This window comes from Doryrhamphus excisus, chromosome 6, assembly GCF_030265055.1.
Source record: "Doryrhamphus excisus isolate RoL2022-K1 chromosome 6, RoL_Dexc_1.0, whole genome shotgun sequence".
Classification (NCBI taxonomy): domain Eukaryota; kingdom Metazoa; phylum Chordata; class Actinopteri; order Syngnathiformes; family Syngnathidae; genus Doryrhamphus; species Doryrhamphus excisus.
The window spans coordinates 18,060,512-18,076,352 of record NC_080471.1 but is presented as its reverse complement, the minus strand read 5'-3'; the positions used below and the strand labels follow the sequence as shown (position 1 = coordinate 18,076,352).

The following is a 15,841-nucleotide window of genomic DNA, read 5'->3' as shown; positions in this document are numbered from 1 at the left end:
TAATAAAGGATGGGAGCAAAAACAAGTGTTTTACAAAACTGTGGAGAGACCAGCCATGTTGTTTGGTCTAGAGACGGTGCCACTGAGGAAAAAGACAGGAAGCAGAACTGGAGGTAGCAGAGATGAGGATGCCGAGGTTCTCATTGGGAGTGACCAGGATGGATAGGATCAGGACCAAGTACATTAGAGGGACATTACATATTAGAGATAAAGTCAGAGATGGTTGGGACATGTCCAGAGGAGAGATAGTGAATATATTGGTAGAAGGATGCTGCGTTTAGAGCTGCCAGGTAGGAGGCGTAGAGGAAGACCAAAGAGGAGGTTTACGGATGTAGTGAAGGAGGACATGAGGGTAGTTGGTGTGAGAGAGACAGGTGGGATGGAGGAGTTTGATTTGCTGTGGCGACCCCTGAAGGGAAAAGCCCAAAGAGAAAGAAGAAGCAGCAAAAACAAGTAAATGGACAGGCAGACACGATACAGATGCATAGACACAATGAAGGTTCATCTGCAGATACATATTAAAGTGAATTAATAGCCTATATACCCTTTATCTTGTCCTGAAGCTCCGATTCATGAGTTTGAAAGGCTTAACTTTGGACTTAACTCAAAGCATTTGTTTGAGTCCATATTTATATGATAGAAGATTGAAGAAGAAGAGGTAATCTACCTAACAAGTATGTATATGAATGAAAATACACTCGATATCCTGTGAAAAAATATATTTTTTTACAGGACGACCCCATTGACTCTCCAAATTGAGAGTGCATGCACAGTGTCAGATTATTGCAATGCTAAAATACGTGTTTGGGAACATTGATTTCAGGCGAGAGGTAGGGTACACTCTTGGACTGGTCGCCAGCCGATCACAGGGCACATATATAGACAAACAACCATTCACACTCACATTCACACACAGACAATTAAGGGTCTCCAATTAACCATGCAGTGAAAACTAAAGGTCACTGCTAAATGTAAACATAAAAAACATAAACACTGACACAATAATGTGACAAAAATAGCACACATTTCACCGAAATGTCAGGCCATTGCAAATAACGTCAGCGGATGAGAAAAAGGTAATAATAACTGACAAGACGCATCAGCGTCAGCAACCTGACGTGTCTCAGCATGGTTTGTTTGCGGAACGTGGCAGCGTCACGAGGATCGGCTCGCGATGTTGCAGGCACGGCGTCGGATCATATCACACGGCGCTCAACACTGACAGGTCGGTGATCAAGTTTGGCAGGGCAGCAGGAACATCTGCGCTTCACTCTCATCTGTGTGACGTGACTCGCCCCCAGGAGCAGCGCCTGAAGGACGAGCACCCGCTAGATGCAAGTCACAGGCTGTCAGCCATTTTTTTTAAAGGCCACACATGTTTTCTATCTGAATCATTGTATGCTTCTACGACCAAGAGCGTAGTTATTGATGCATATCACAACCTTAGTTAAGGTACTGCTTGTACCCAAGACAGAACGGCATTTAAAAGCCAGGGTGAGCTGTGTCGATGCTTACATGCTCACCATCTCCAGATTTCCATTAGAAAGAGTGTTCTCCATATCAATCCAACCTTTAATTAAAAAGCTGCTATATTCACAGAGCCTTCGTAAGCTCGCTGGTAATACGCAGGCTGGCCTGTGAGTGGGTAAAATGCTGCATTTGGAAAGCAAATGAGCTCATTGTTGCCAGGCTTAAGCCTTTCATCTAATTTTATTGTCCTTACTGAGTGACTGTCACCCTCGGGTAAACACTTGATGTTGCCATCAGCGTTAGCGCCATTACTCATACGCTTGGAGGGGTGACTCACTGAGTTTCATCTCATATGTGAAGAAAATAAAACACAACAGAAGTTCAAAAGGCTGTAGGGTGACGGTTCACATGTTTGTTAAAAGTTTTACAGACATGTGACTGACTGCAACCTCATCTAAAATGCGTCAAATACATTTACTTGTTACTTCGATAACATTATAAGGTATATCTGCAGGATCTAATGATATCTTTATCATGTTATATCAAAAACTATTCCATTACCAAGATAATGCTGTTAAGTTTTATAGTTTGGACGCATAACATTACATTCTGGTTACAGGAATATTTCTAGTTATACTTTTAAACATAATATAAAAAAAAGACTAAAGCACAAATTAATGAAAAAAACATCATCTTTAATTAAAAAATACAAAAATAACCTTCAACAACCAGGAAAACTAGAAAGAAAAACTAAAAACAACATTGTCTGTTTGCCGACAATGGCATTCTGAATGATGTTATTACCATAAAAAACAAAAAGGTGCGACCCTTCGAGGGAGAGTAGAGCACTGACCTCCGGCGGCCATCACACAGGAAATGATTTCTTCACCTTGTCAGCCAATTCTGGATCGGTTTCGGACAACATTAGCAGCAGGTGTTCAAACTACACAAGAGAAAAGAAGAGGTGTGGAAATGTTTTGGAGTTTATTTTCCACATAATCATCTTCAGCATTGAACCTTTCATCTGACACAAATATTTAGTGACCTCAGTGGCACAGGATATTCATTCATTTTCCGCTTGTCCTCACGAGGTTTGCTGGGGTGCTGGAGCCTATCCCAGCTGTCTTCGGGCGAGAGGCGGGGTACACCCTGGACTGGTGGCCAGCCAATCACAGGGCACATATAGACAAACAACCATTCACACTCACATTCATACCGATGGACAATTTGGAGTTGCCAATTAACCTAGCATGTTTGTGGAATGTGGGAGGAAACCGGAGTACCCGGAGAGAAAACATGCATGCAATTGAACTCGGGTCTCCTAGCTGTGAGGCCTGCGTGCTAACCACAGGATATCAATGAAATAAAATGTTGCAAGAAATGCTGCTATTACTACTATGAGAACTACTACTAGTTATTGATCATGACCACTGAGGAAGTGTAGCACCTTGTTAAAATGGCTGCTTCATTTCTTCAAAGTATCTGGTTGTGTGAGAGGTTCACTTACTGAAGTCTTGCAGTTGGGAAGTAAACAGCCAAAGGCTGTTAGACAACTCTTCTCTGTCAGGTAACCTTCCTTTACCCAAGCTGCTACTGTGTCCTGCAAAAAAAACCCACACAGAATAATTAGTCCTTTCTTTGATTTACATTTTTTTTTTTGTGGAGTTAGTCACTTCCCATCCATCCCACTTCACAGGAAACCACTATTTGATATGGATGAAGGTGTACGTCAGACTAATGTAAATAGCTGCTACATCAGCATTGGTTTTAAATGTTTTAGCCACACTGCAATCGTCCCGGTTCGCCTTAGCTGACCTTTCCTGGGCTTACGGTAGTTTTTGGTCACTCCTGCTGGTTTCCGACCTTAAAGCGGGTTGGTTTTTGGGGCTGCGGTGCACTGTATTGCAAGGCGATCAGAGGACCATTATTTTTCTATTCTTACCCTGTGTTCAGTTTCACCTCCTATATGTGCAAAGATGTTTATCCTTTTTTGGTATAGATTGTTCCAGATGGCAGTTTAAGCAATAAAAAAGTAAAAAGAATTGCCTCGAGCGTGTGTTTTGTTCATTTATTAGTTCATTAAGCCTATAGCGGGTGAATTGGATGGAAAACTGCCAGTGATAATGGTTGAGTGGGTTATCACCCATAGCATTTGAATATCTGTTTGTACATTTTTTCTGAACTTTATTTTGATTTACATTTTTTACACTAAATAGTGGATTTTTTAAAAAAAAGGAAGTCTTTACCTTTGTAGTCCGAGAGCATATGTCAGAGAGAAATTCAGTTGTGATCTCTTCCAAAGTCTGAAGCTGCTCATCTTGTGCACCTTCCTTACGAGAAGACTCATCTGTGTAGTCACTCTGGAGGCACTGAATCACCCGCAAAATGGTGCCAAAAAGAGGTACATCTTAAGGGAAAAGATGGAACAGATGACTGATGAACAGATTAAAACAAATCTAAGGCTGTTAAGCATCAACTTTCAAGGTTCAACTGTGCTAACCAAACGACTACCAGTCATCTAGAGCACTTACTTGAATCATCTTTGCTTCTCCACTGCTCCTGGCATCTGTAGAGAGCTTGTAAAACAGAAAAGGCCTGCAGCAAAGTGCCTTTCCTTTCATGCAGAACAACTGCAAGATCATTGAGCTGACACAAGTCTTCGGATATAACCTCAAATACAAAATTCCATATTGTTTTTCCTGCTCCATCACTTGAAGCTGCAGGAAACAAACAGGACAACACACTTTATTGCTTCTTTGTTCAGTACTGTATCCTGCATTTCACCAGTAATGATGACAGTATTGATTATATTTACCAAACATCTGAATGCCCTCATTTACTGTGGTTAAGAGGTGCAGAATGTGAAGATAAACCTCCAAGCCATTTGGATTCTCTGACCTGCGATCATTCATATACAAGAACAGGATTATTTTGTAGTCATTTTTCAGCAAATGTAAGGCACTTATTGAATAAGATCCTGCCTGTGCATTGATAATCTACAGTTTTAGGTACATTATAACTGTATAATTTTATTCAGTACAGGTCTACATGAAAATAATGTTAATTTAATGCCTCTCTGTCAGTGTTATTCAACACTTAGCATATTTCCAAGACTAAATCTCTCTCTTTTACAGTATCTCAATGTGCAGATGTATGGTTTAGCTCATAAGTTTTCGAACAAAACAAGCACAGGTCACATTTCTCAGACTTTCAGCTGGAGAGTCCTACCTAAGCTGCTTGGCAGCTTCAAAAAGGCATGAGGCTAAGTCCAGACAGCTGTCACCATCATCACTCTCCTCGCTTGGCTCAGCTGCGATCCAACTTTTCATCAGTTCCTCATCAAGGTCAAACAGCTTGTCAACAAGCTCTCCCACTTTCTCAAGCAGGTCCGCTGTTGAAAAAATAAAAAATAAATAAAAAGACATTGACGTCATCAAAGAGTTGCTGACAAGGACAAAATGTTGTATAACTGCATCGCATTATGGCATATCTGACACACCGTTTACACTTAAACTAGACTGTACATTCACCAGGCACATTAGATACACTACAAAACAGCGCATTAGCAAGCATTAGCAAACTGAGCAAGAGGAATTTTCACTCCCGTTGATTGGATTGTTTGTGTGATCAGATTAAATACAAACTACAATGATTTCCATTAAAAGTAGTACAGTATTACTGTCAAAATCAATTTAGTATTTGGCTCAAACTGCATTTCTTCATCTAATTTAGAATATGTTTTATTTACTGATCCTGCAAGCTTGCTTGTGGGTCATATGAGGATAAACATGATATTTAATTGTTTATTTAGTGAAATATTGAAGATGGAGCCTCATTTAAAGCGATATTTATATACTGATGTGACTAGTGAATAACCATCATTTTAATGCAATGTATGTATAAGTGAGTAAAAATAAAAGTACTATTGGTTGAACTGCACATGATGAAAAGGAGATTGGAACGAAGAGGCTTCTGCTGTCGTATTCGCTGAAGCCAAAGGGCACTGACATCTTTTTGAGACACACAGGTCAGAATCAACCTGAAAACAAATAATATGAGAAGATGAAGAATTTGGATGCCTGTCAGAGACCTTTATAGAAGATGCATCATGTTACCTGCTTGTCTCCAGAAGGGTTGGTGGATCGTTATCTCCGAACAGAAGCAACAGCACAGCGCTGTGGACAAACGGAGAATTGCATTTAAAAGACAGGATTAAGACAACTTTGAACAGGTAGCCACAATAAATAGTTTATTGTTTACCACAAGTCTTCATTCTGGCTCAGAGTCAGGCAGGTGTCAGGAAAACAAGCAATGTTCCCAAGTATTCCAACGCAAATTTCCTAAAGAAAAATCAAATAATAAACCCCTGTAGGCTCTGATAAAACAATAAACATTACAGAGTAGAAAAAGGTGAACTTACTGTGAGACGTGGACAACCAGATTTGGCTATCACACCAAGAAGGATGTCTGGTGCTTTAAATTCTTGTAGTAAACCAGCAACATCCTGCACACAGTTGGTAGCATGATAATATATCAGTGTGTTACACAGCAGCACTAAGTGGAATGCTAAACGAATCCCAGGCATTCAGAACTTATTATTATTATTAGGAGAGGGCTGCATGGTGGAAGAGTGGTTAGCGCGCAGGCCTCACAGCTAGGAGACCCGAGTTCAATTCCAACCTCGGCCATCTCTGTGTGGAGTTTGCATGTTCTCCCCGTGCATGTGTGGGTTTTCTCTGGGTACTCCGGTTTCCTCCCACATTCCAAAAACATGCTAGGTTAATTGGTGACTCCAAATTGTATGAATGTGAGTGTGAATGGTTGTTTGTCTATATGTGCCCTGTGATTGACTGGAGACCAGTCCAGGGTGTACCCCGTCTCCCCGTGTACCCCCTGAATCTCGCCTGAAGACAGCTGGGATAGGCTCCAGCACCCCCCACAACCTTTGTGTGGATAAGCGGTATAAAAATTAATGAATTATTAAGAGAAATGCACCCCACCCTATCCATGGCCATATCCCAAACACGACATAGATCTTCTTCATCATCATCACTGAGCTGCATTTGACCTTCTGATTCCTCCGCTGAAAGCCGTGTGACCATCTGCAGGACACATGTTTTGTTAATCTGATGTGCAATACACATAAGAGCCTAAATTGCATTAAGCAACAATGGTTTTCCAACCTGGATGAGGCGAGTCAGAGTGCTGAAAAGCCAGTGTTTGCTGTAAACTGTGTCTCCTATGGCGTCTGTATCTTCTGCCTCATCTCCATTGGCTTCATCTGGAGGAGGTGATGGATTACGCTCCATTTCTGGAGAATGACCCGTCTTCTTTGGCTCTTCTTCAGTACCATCCACGCTACCATCTGACATAAAAACAGTACAGTAAACTTCATATCCTTTCATATACTTACTCATATACCTACATGTAGGCTGAAGCACTACTGAACAATGTTGTCCATACAATTTATGTTACAGTGAGATAAAACAAAGGTATTAGTAGCATTTCCATGTTTCATGAACATTATCAAGACAGAAATAAATAATACGTGACCTTAGGCTAAGTGGATTATAGACAATAAGATAATAGGCGACGTCAATATGGAAATGTGTATTGAACGCATCATACTACAAGTGGCAACTTTAGCTAGCAGCTAAACAATAGTTTGCAACGATCGGTGTCTCCGGTGCATGTTTGTCATCTTCAGTAGTAGACTCACCCATTTTTACCGTTCTTTGGCGAAGCAGACTTGACAGACTGTAGACAACATTTCAAATCATTTTCACCTAACAAGAAGATAAATGCGCATGCGTACATGTCCGAACACCGTCTTCTTCGTGTTGTCTTCGGGTGTGTTGTCATATGGTTTGTCGCCCCCTGCAGGGAGTTTGCAGAATGTGGGCTTTACCAATGAGACGACTACGTTTCGTTACTTCATGTATCAGATTTTTTTTGTGTTAGACAATTTCTCCCAGTATATAATGAGTTTTCGTATGATAAATGTACTACCCAACTGGCACCCATTCGAAAAAAAAACTGTGAGTAGGCTGACGATACACACTTACAATTACTGTAATCCTTAATACAAGTGGTTCTTTTGTATCGAGTTTTCGTATGTATGTATATGTGCAAGTCAGACTATAACTACAGTGTACATGATAGGGGCGTGCAAACAGGCAAACCAGGCATTTGCCTTGGGCCCCGGCTTTTAGGGGCCCCCTGAGTGCCCCAAGTGCTAATACATGTACTGCACAGGAACAACGGCCATTTATGATGCAATTATTAAACAATGACGTATGCAATTGAAAGATCAGACCACAATCACAGAGGAAAAGCTGGTTAATTATCTCAATTAGATGTGACAAAATCACCAAGAAAACCATTGGGATTGAGATCCCAAAATGCTCCCATAGTCCACCATCTTAAGAAAATTCACTTAAATAATGGTCTGACAAATGAATACCGGAATGACTCAAGTCTTGAGAGAATGTAATATAGTCTGATGAGACCAATATTGAGCTCTTTGGTATCACTTTGACTCTGCGATTTTATTTGAAAGCAGAGAAATGCTGAATATGATCCAGCAAAACTATCCCAACTGGCAAACATGGATGTGGAAACATTCTGTTTGCTTAGCCTGTCAATCTACAACAAACCTACAATGAAATTTCTGCACTGTTTATATTTTGGTAAACTTACTTATTTTAAACCAAATAGGTACCATTTGTTCTCTGCAATTGGGCTATGACTACTAAGTAACATTTAATAAGTAGGTGTCATGTCAGAGAAAACACTTTTGTGTGTTGTTACTTAAGTGGTTTCAAGTACAGTTTTGTTGAACAGGAAACCAGTTTTAAAAGTTTATCTTAATTAAATCAACAACATATGCAAAGTCATGAATTGTCCACCCGCTAATCAAAACGATCGTCGGCTAATTTGGCGACTCTACTGTCCTCCCTTAGTCAACACAATAAACGCTTCATCCTGCAGCTGTCCAGGGGTAGGAGTGTTGCCAAACCCTGTTTGCACTTGGAGGAGCTTCCACTAGATCACTATTTGGGAACATGCATCATAACTGTTTGTTTTTAAGAACTAATCACTGATAAAACACATGAATAAACATTTTATCACGTTAGTGTGCGTGACGGGACATACAAAGTAAGTATCAAGTTAGTTTGAGCAGCATCTGAATAATTATAATTAATTATATAGAATAAAAAATATAGAATAATGAATAGATGCATGCATCCAGCATCCATGTCTTGGGTATGCTCTATATAGCAGACACATCGTTTTATTTAATGACACCAAAGCATTAATTTGATTTCTAAATTGTGCAAAATGTAAGAACATTAGGTATTCTCGCATATTTGACTTCCAAGTGACCTTTCTGTCAATCCTCTGATTGACAGAAAGAATGAGACAGATGGCAGATGAGCTGACACAGGCTACTCGCTGAGGTCATTCTGGATAAGGAATAGTCCAGTGGATAAAGAAAGTGAACTCATCCTTGTTAAAAGGAGCTTTCTAAGAAACGTGTGATCCAATATTTTTTTCAAGATTAGTTGATTTGGACCAAGTGGTTAGCACGCAGGCCACACAGCTAGGGGACCCAAGTTCGAATGTTCTCCCCGTGCATACGGGTGTGTTCTCCGGTTTCCTCCCACATTCCAAAAACATGCTAGGTTAATTAGCGACTCCAAATTGTCCATAGGTATGAATGTGAGTGTGAATGGTTGTTTGTCTATATGTGCCCTGTGATTGGCTGGCGACCAGTCCAGGGTCTACCCCGCATCTCACCCGAAGACAGCTGGGATAGGCTCCAGCACCCCCGCGACCCTCGTGAGGAAAAAGCGGTAGAAAATGAATGAATGAATGAACTGCACTCAAACTTTCCTAAGTTCTATTTTCACATTAGTATTGCCTGTGGTTTAACGGTAATGGCCATCCATTGATTTTGTATGCCGCTTATCCTCACTAGAGTTGCGGGTATGCTGGAGCCTATCCCAGCTGTCTTCAGGCGAGAGGCGGGGTACGGTGGAACGGTTTAATGGTAATGGTTTAATTTAATTTGATCATGCATACAACGCCCCCCCTTTCACTTCTATTGCAATGCATTTTTATATTTCATGTGTGTTATTTTTTCATAATCCCCGCCCCATGCGTTCCACATCTGTTGCAGTACATTTATTCAATTCCTGTAATCCATCCATCCATCCATCCATTTTCGATGCCTCTTATACTCACCGGAGCTTATCCCAGGGTACACCCTGGACTGGTCGCCAGCCAATCACAGGGCACATATAGACAAACAACCATTCACACTCACATTCATACCTATGGACAATTTGGAGTCACCAATTAACCTAGCATGTTTTTGGAATGTGGCAGGAAAACCGGAGCACCCGGAGAAAACCCACGCATTAATATGCAAAAACCACACAGATATGGCCGTGTGGATAAACGAACCATCGAACACAGCTCCAACCCTATCGAATCCGATCTCCTGTCTGTGTGGCCTGCTTGCTAACCACTTGCATACCGTGCGGCGTTGAGGTCTGGTCTCTAGCTGGGCCGTTCCAAGACTAAAATTATCTTGGGTTGAAGTCATATTTTGTTGCTTTGATGTACACTTGGGGTCATTTACTCTTTAGCTTCAGCTTTCTAACAGACATCTGAAGGTTAGGGCTCTAAATCGACTGATATTAACTGCAATATTGACTGTCTAACCACCTTTTGAAAAAACAATACATCAGCATGCAGGAAAAGATGTGATGGCATGAAGGCTGAAAGGTCATTCAGAAATAAATGAGGGGTGTGTTCACTTTCAATTGCCACTGTACTTGATAATAAAGCCTTAATTGTGAACTCATGTATGTTTATTATCGTATTTATTATTAAAGGCGACTGATAGAGGGTCAATCCAACCACGATTTCACGTATATCCCCAGCCAAAATCTCTGTATTGATCTGCGAGCATATTTACTCAGTGATGTCAGAAGGAGGATGTAGGTATCGTTATATTGGCCTAGCTAAAGGCGTCAGACATCCATTCAACACGTTTTCCATGTGGTGGCAATAAAACATCCCTTCAAGAAGGTGTGATTAAATTGTGGAGTGGACATATAAAGAACTACGGCGAAGTTTCAGTGTCTTATTACCTGCCTTGGTGATAGGAGGTCCACTGTGGCAGTCATGAGGCGTAAACACGTGGGCTTGTTTTTCCTTATTTTGTTTGTTGTCACTGACGTTCATGCTAGACTTGGTAAGACCAACAAAACACCTTATTATGATTGAAAATTACAACATATTCTTACCTCATTTTTCCCCCCGTTTGAATTAGTTCGCAACCATCTCAGCAGCATCTGCAGCACATGGGGCAGAGAACACTTCAAGACGTTTGACGGCGATGTTTACCACTTCTCCGGCTCGTGCGAATATAACCTGGCTTCAGACTGCCACATGTCCATGCAGGAGTTCTCAGTGCATATAAGGAGGGAGCAGAATGATGGGAACCCGACTCTCCGCTATGTGGTGGTCTCCATCAATGACCTTGCCTTCCATCTCACAAAGGAAGTGGTCACTGTTAATAACCAACCGTAAGTAAAGACCCCAAAATAATTTGCAGTTTTCTTCTGATATTTCCATTTTTGAATTGTCATCTCTTTTAGGGTATCAATGCCATACTATAATGGTGGAGTACAAGTGGAGAATAATGGCGTCTACATCAAACTGCAGTCTAAAGTTGGCCTTGTTGTCATGTGGAATGGTGATGATGCTGTCATGGTAAAGATGCTGCTGTCTAACTGATTTTTATATCATCTAACCCTGAATATAACTAAATATTTCCAGTAGTTTTCAGTACATCATAAGCCTTTTGATTATAATATACGAGGATCAGACTATTTTCTCATGAAAAAATACTTTTATTTGCATCCACGTTGTATTTCTTTTACATAGCTGGGAGAAATCTGTATCATTGTGCAGTTAGAAATGATCCAAATATGCCCTGCAAAATGCTCCGACCATCGGAGAGATTATTTTTTTCCCTCTTGTGTTTGTAGTTGGAGGTTGATCGCGACTATGCTAATCGCACTTGTGGACTCTGTGGTGACTACAATGGTGTTCCTGTCTACAATGAGTTGATTAACAATGGTTGGTTTATAAAACAATGTCAACAAAAAAAGGTATTTTCAAATTTGATTAAATAATTAATCTTTTAATTTGCAGATCGAGTACTTAGCCACATTGAATTCGGCAACAATCAAAAAGTTCATCATCTAAATGAAGACTGTGAAGACCCATTTGAGGAGTATGGCGAACCGCTTGATGATGTACCACTCGTAGAGTCGTGTGAAGAGTTTGTGAGTTTTTTCTGTTGCCTTGCGTTATCAATAGTGACAAACCTTTCGACACACAACTAACTCATCTTTTTTTTTTTTATCTTTTAGAAAACCATCTGTACCCAAATGCTTCTTTCAGAGTCCTGGACCCCCTGCACCCAACTTATTGACCCTGCTCCATACGTGAAAGCTTGTGTTCAGGACATGTGTGGCTGCAACAACCGTACAAATGACTTTTGTGTCTGCAGCACACTTTCCGAGTTCTCACGACAGTGTTCCCACGCTGGTGGACAGCCTCCCAACTGGAGGACACCACAATTCTGTGGTAATGTTTTACTTCCTTTTATTTGATTCCCTAATAGTTACATAGGAAAGGTATACAAAACTGTGTTGTTTGGTCTAGAGACAGTGCCACTGAGGAAAGGACAGGAAGCAGAACTGGAGGTAGCAGAGATGATGATGCTGAGGTTCGCATTGGGAGTGACCAGGATGGATAGGATCAGGAAGGAGTACATCAGAAGGACATTACATGTTAGAGGCCTCAGAGATAAAGTCAGAGAGGCCAGACTGAGATGGTTGGGACATGTCCAGAGGAGAGATAGTGAATATATTGGTAGAAGGATGCTGCGTTTAGAGCTGCCAGGTAGGATGCTGAGGTTCTCATTAGGAGTGACCAGGATGGATAGGATCAGGAACGACTACATGTTAGAGGCCTTGGAGATAAAGTCAGTTATCGGCCAGACTGAGATGGTTGGGACATGTCCAGAGGAGAGATAGTGAATATATTGGTAGAAGGATGCTGCGTTTAGAGCGACCGGGTAGGAGGTGTAGACGAAGACCAAAGAGGCGGTTTATGGACGTAGTGAAGGAGGACATGAGGGTAGTTGGTGTGAGAGAGACAGATGCAGAAGACAGGGTTGGATGGAGGAGATTGATTTGCTGTGGCAACCCCTGAAGGGAAAAGCCCAAAGAGAAAGAAGAGGAATATTTACATTTTTATATCAAAGATATTGTGGAACCAACCACTTAAATAGACTTCATACCAGCAAAACTACACTATGTCTTACAGTTTAATCTGCTTTTACTTTCAAATCTTCTAATACATTATTATTATTAAACATGTAATTATTAGTTTTAAAGTCAGTTTTAAAATAATTTAAAATACAGTAATTTTCATTACTGTGCAATAAATTGCATTAAACCACCATGCTTTCTCTCTTTTACAGCCAAGCAGTGCCCATACAACATGGTGTATGAGGAGAGCGGTTCTCCATGCATGGACACGTGCACGCACCTGGACACAAGTTCACTGTGTGAGGACCACAAAATGGACGGCTGCTTTTGTCCTCCCGGTCAGTCCTGTGCACATCTGGACACAATTTGTACACAGAAACAAATATAGTTTTATAAGAAATTTAAATGTACCTATGCAGAATTATTAATGTTTATCATTTACTAACATACATGCTGCTTCAGACGCTTATAGTACATCAAATAGTGGTTGGTGTCATTGGTTTTTCCACTGAAATGTGCGTGACACTTCAAAAAATCTGCCTCTGAGGTTTTGGGGACGTGTCTGCACTGTCCGCCTTTCAGCCAATTTACCCTTAGGCAGGCTGCGCTTCGCCTGCGCCCCAAATAGACCAGGTCTTCGCACCTTTGGCGCGCTGTTTTGTCACAAAATTGTCACTACGCCAAGCTGAAAAAAATGTAGACTCCTCCCCTGGTGCACCGCCACGCCCATCTCGGCGCAGTGATGCACTGGACCAAATTACCAATGCGTGGGCTGCGCCACGAAATTAGAGCCCGCTGTATCAAAATTTAAGCTTTTTCTTGTTTTTACTCATTTTTTTTGCAGGGTTATTTTGTTTGATTTAATTTGTACAACGTGCCATGGGTCAATAAAAAATGAACCAGAGGCCGCAAATGGCTCCCAAACTACACTTTGGAAACCCCTGTTATGTATTCTATGTATGATAATTCTGACTCTTTGAATTAGAGAACATTACAAACTTGAGCGCATAATTCTTCAAATGAATATGACATTCATACCCATGTTGTATGTTGTTGTATTATGTTCCATAATTCATATACTTTTTAGGAACTGTGTTTGATGATATTTCATTGAGAGGATGCATCGCTCTATCTGAATGCCAGTGCAAGCGTGACAGAATCTACAACTCCAGCGAGGGCTACCAACATGACAAGGAGAAATGGTAACTGAAATATTCCACACTGTATTATGTATTTGTCTGGATTGTGTGTTTAAATTCATTTTGTTATCTCAGTACGTGTTTTCAGGGCAGATGGTCTTGTGAGTATTTGGAGACACCAGCGACATGTGCAGTGGAAGAGGGCTCACATGTAACCACCTTTGATGGGAAATCTTACACGTTCCATGGAGATTGTTTTTACACGCTAGCCAAAGTGGACAGCAAGGTGAATGAAGAATGAAGTCACTTGCAGAGAATATGTTGATATGAAATTAATTGCATTTAAATGTGCATTTCTTTTCCAGGATGCATCAAGTCCAAAGTTTACCATTCAGGTCCAATTAGCAGCTTGTACAAACCAAGAGTTTGACACTTGTCTCAAGGCCGTGAAAATCCTTCTTAACAATGACAGAAACAATGTAAGTTGAAGCCTGTCAATTAAGAATTATGTATGCTGTTGTCTGCATCATTGAAATAAATACCGGAATTGTCTTTGTGTTCAGGTACTGATGTTCATTTCTGATGGGACCGTAAAACAGAACCAACAATCCATCACTTTGCCGTACCAAACAGGTGGATCAAACAATCCAAAATTCATCTTTATTTTGTCATTAAATGACACTATTGACACTTTTGTTTGTTTTTGTGTTTACTTAAAAGGGGACATCAACATATTCCACGCGTCGTCTTTTCACATTTTGCTCGATACATCTTTTGGCTTGCAAATTCAAATCCAGCATGTGCCTCTCATGCAAATTTATGTCAGGCTGGAGCAGAGTTACAAGGGGAAGACGCGCGGTGAGTATTACATTTGTTCAAGTTCTGAAAATCATGTCCGCTCTGAACATGAATATTACAGTTTGTCTTGATTCTTAAATACTATTTGCAAAATAAACATTTGTACAAATTACTGTTTACGCTGTACATTGTGAACATATTTGATGTCATCTATTTATTCTCCACATTATTATTTATTTTGTATTTTTTATTTTTTTATTTTGTATTTTTTAATTTTTTTTTTTTTTTATTATTATTTTTTTTTTATTATTACACAGGAGCCAGGCAATGATATTTCGTTGGTAATTTCACTGCTGTGTTATTGTGCAATTACAATAAGGAAAGTCTATGTCTATGTCTATAATCTGAATAATGATATATAATTTTTTAATCATTTATTACAAATAAATTATTGCACAGTATTGATTCTACAGTCAGAAAGGTATTATTTTACAGTAATGACATTGATATATGCGGTTTTGTGCAACTGCTGCATCACTTATACTATATGTAATACTGTGTCGTTCTTTCTGGATGTAATTACATTTAAATTCATTTATTTCAACAGGTTTATGTGGCAACTACAACCTTGCCTTGTATGATGACTTTAAGACGCCTCAGGGCATTGTTGAAGGAACGGCAACAACGTTTGGTAACACCTGGAAGGCCAACCTCATGTGTCGAGACACGAGGGAGAGACTTGATGACCCCTGTTCTCTTAGCATTGAAAACGGTAGACAAACACACACAAATAGCGTGTGTATGACAATTAGTTCTATTTAAACCTATTTGTGATCATGAGAAATGTTATTGTTTTTCATATATTTTCAGAGTTGTACGCCAAACATTGGTGCGCCTTGCTGTTACGTCCGAATAGCACCTTTGGACAATGCCATTCATCCGTGGACCCTGATGTTTACTACAAGGTACAGTCAAGTCCTTTATTTGAAACCATGTAGGTGAATGGGTTTGGAATTCCATCAAGAGGTACACTTGAGCCCGGCATGGGTCAAATCAATCTTCAGTTGACACGCTGCC

General features: G+C 40.4%; 2 protein-coding genes across 5 annotated transcripts in view; one reads left to right on the top strand and one right to left on the bottom strand.

The window, feature by feature from the left end:
- Positions 1-2,148: 2,148 nt before the first annotated feature.
- Positions 2,149-7,357, bottom strand: saal1 (serum amyloid A-like 1). The gene is made up of 13 exons (XM_058075155.1): positions 7,190-7,357; positions 6,654-6,835; positions 6,471-6,572; positions 5,891-5,974; positions 5,731-5,810; positions 5,586-5,645; positions 5,394-5,509; positions 4,699-4,861; positions 4,286-4,368; positions 4,002-4,187; positions 3,717-3,877; positions 2,978-3,070; positions 2,149-2,413 (listed from the first exon to the last, which is right to left on the bottom strand). Exons 1-13 carry the CDS (start codon positions 7,191-7,193, stop codon positions 2,336-2,338), a joined length of 1,392 nt encoding a protein of 463 aa, XP_057931138.1. The 5' UTR covers positions 7,194-7,357; the 3' UTR covers positions 2,149-2,335.
- A 15-nt stretch (positions 7,358-7,372) lies between these two features.
- Positions 7,373-15,841, top strand: part of LOC131130931 (mucin-2-like) — a 29,037-nt gene continuing 20,568 nt past the window's right edge. For 3 of the 4 annotated variants that reach the window (XM_058075106.1, XM_058075104.1, XM_058075103.1), the window contains exons 1-14: positions 7,373-7,508; positions 10,814-11,069; positions 11,142-11,256; positions 11,535-11,625; positions 11,701-11,834; positions 11,922-12,138; positions 13,040-13,165; positions 13,915-14,029; positions 14,102-14,252; positions 14,332-14,445; positions 14,530-14,599; positions 14,687-14,824; positions 15,372-15,536; positions 15,635-15,729. In XM_058075106.1, coding sequence (XP_057931089.1) covers positions 10,933-11,069; positions 11,142-11,256; positions 11,535-11,625; positions 11,701-11,834; positions 11,922-12,138; positions 13,040-13,165; positions 13,915-14,029; positions 14,102-14,252; positions 14,332-14,445; positions 14,530-14,599; positions 14,687-14,824; positions 15,372-15,536; positions 15,635-15,729 — 1,668 coding nt within the window. In that variant the 5' untranslated portion in view covers positions 7,373-7,508; positions 10,814-10,932. Of the gene's footprint in view, positions 7,509-10,813; positions 11,070-11,141; positions 11,257-11,534; positions 11,626-11,700; positions 11,835-11,921; positions 12,139-12,261; positions 12,281-13,039; positions 13,166-13,914; positions 14,030-14,101; positions 14,253-14,331; positions 14,446-14,529; positions 14,600-14,686; positions 14,825-15,371; positions 15,537-15,634; positions 15,730-15,841 lie in introns of those variants that run through there. The other variant, XM_058075105.1, reaches the window with a different exon arrangement.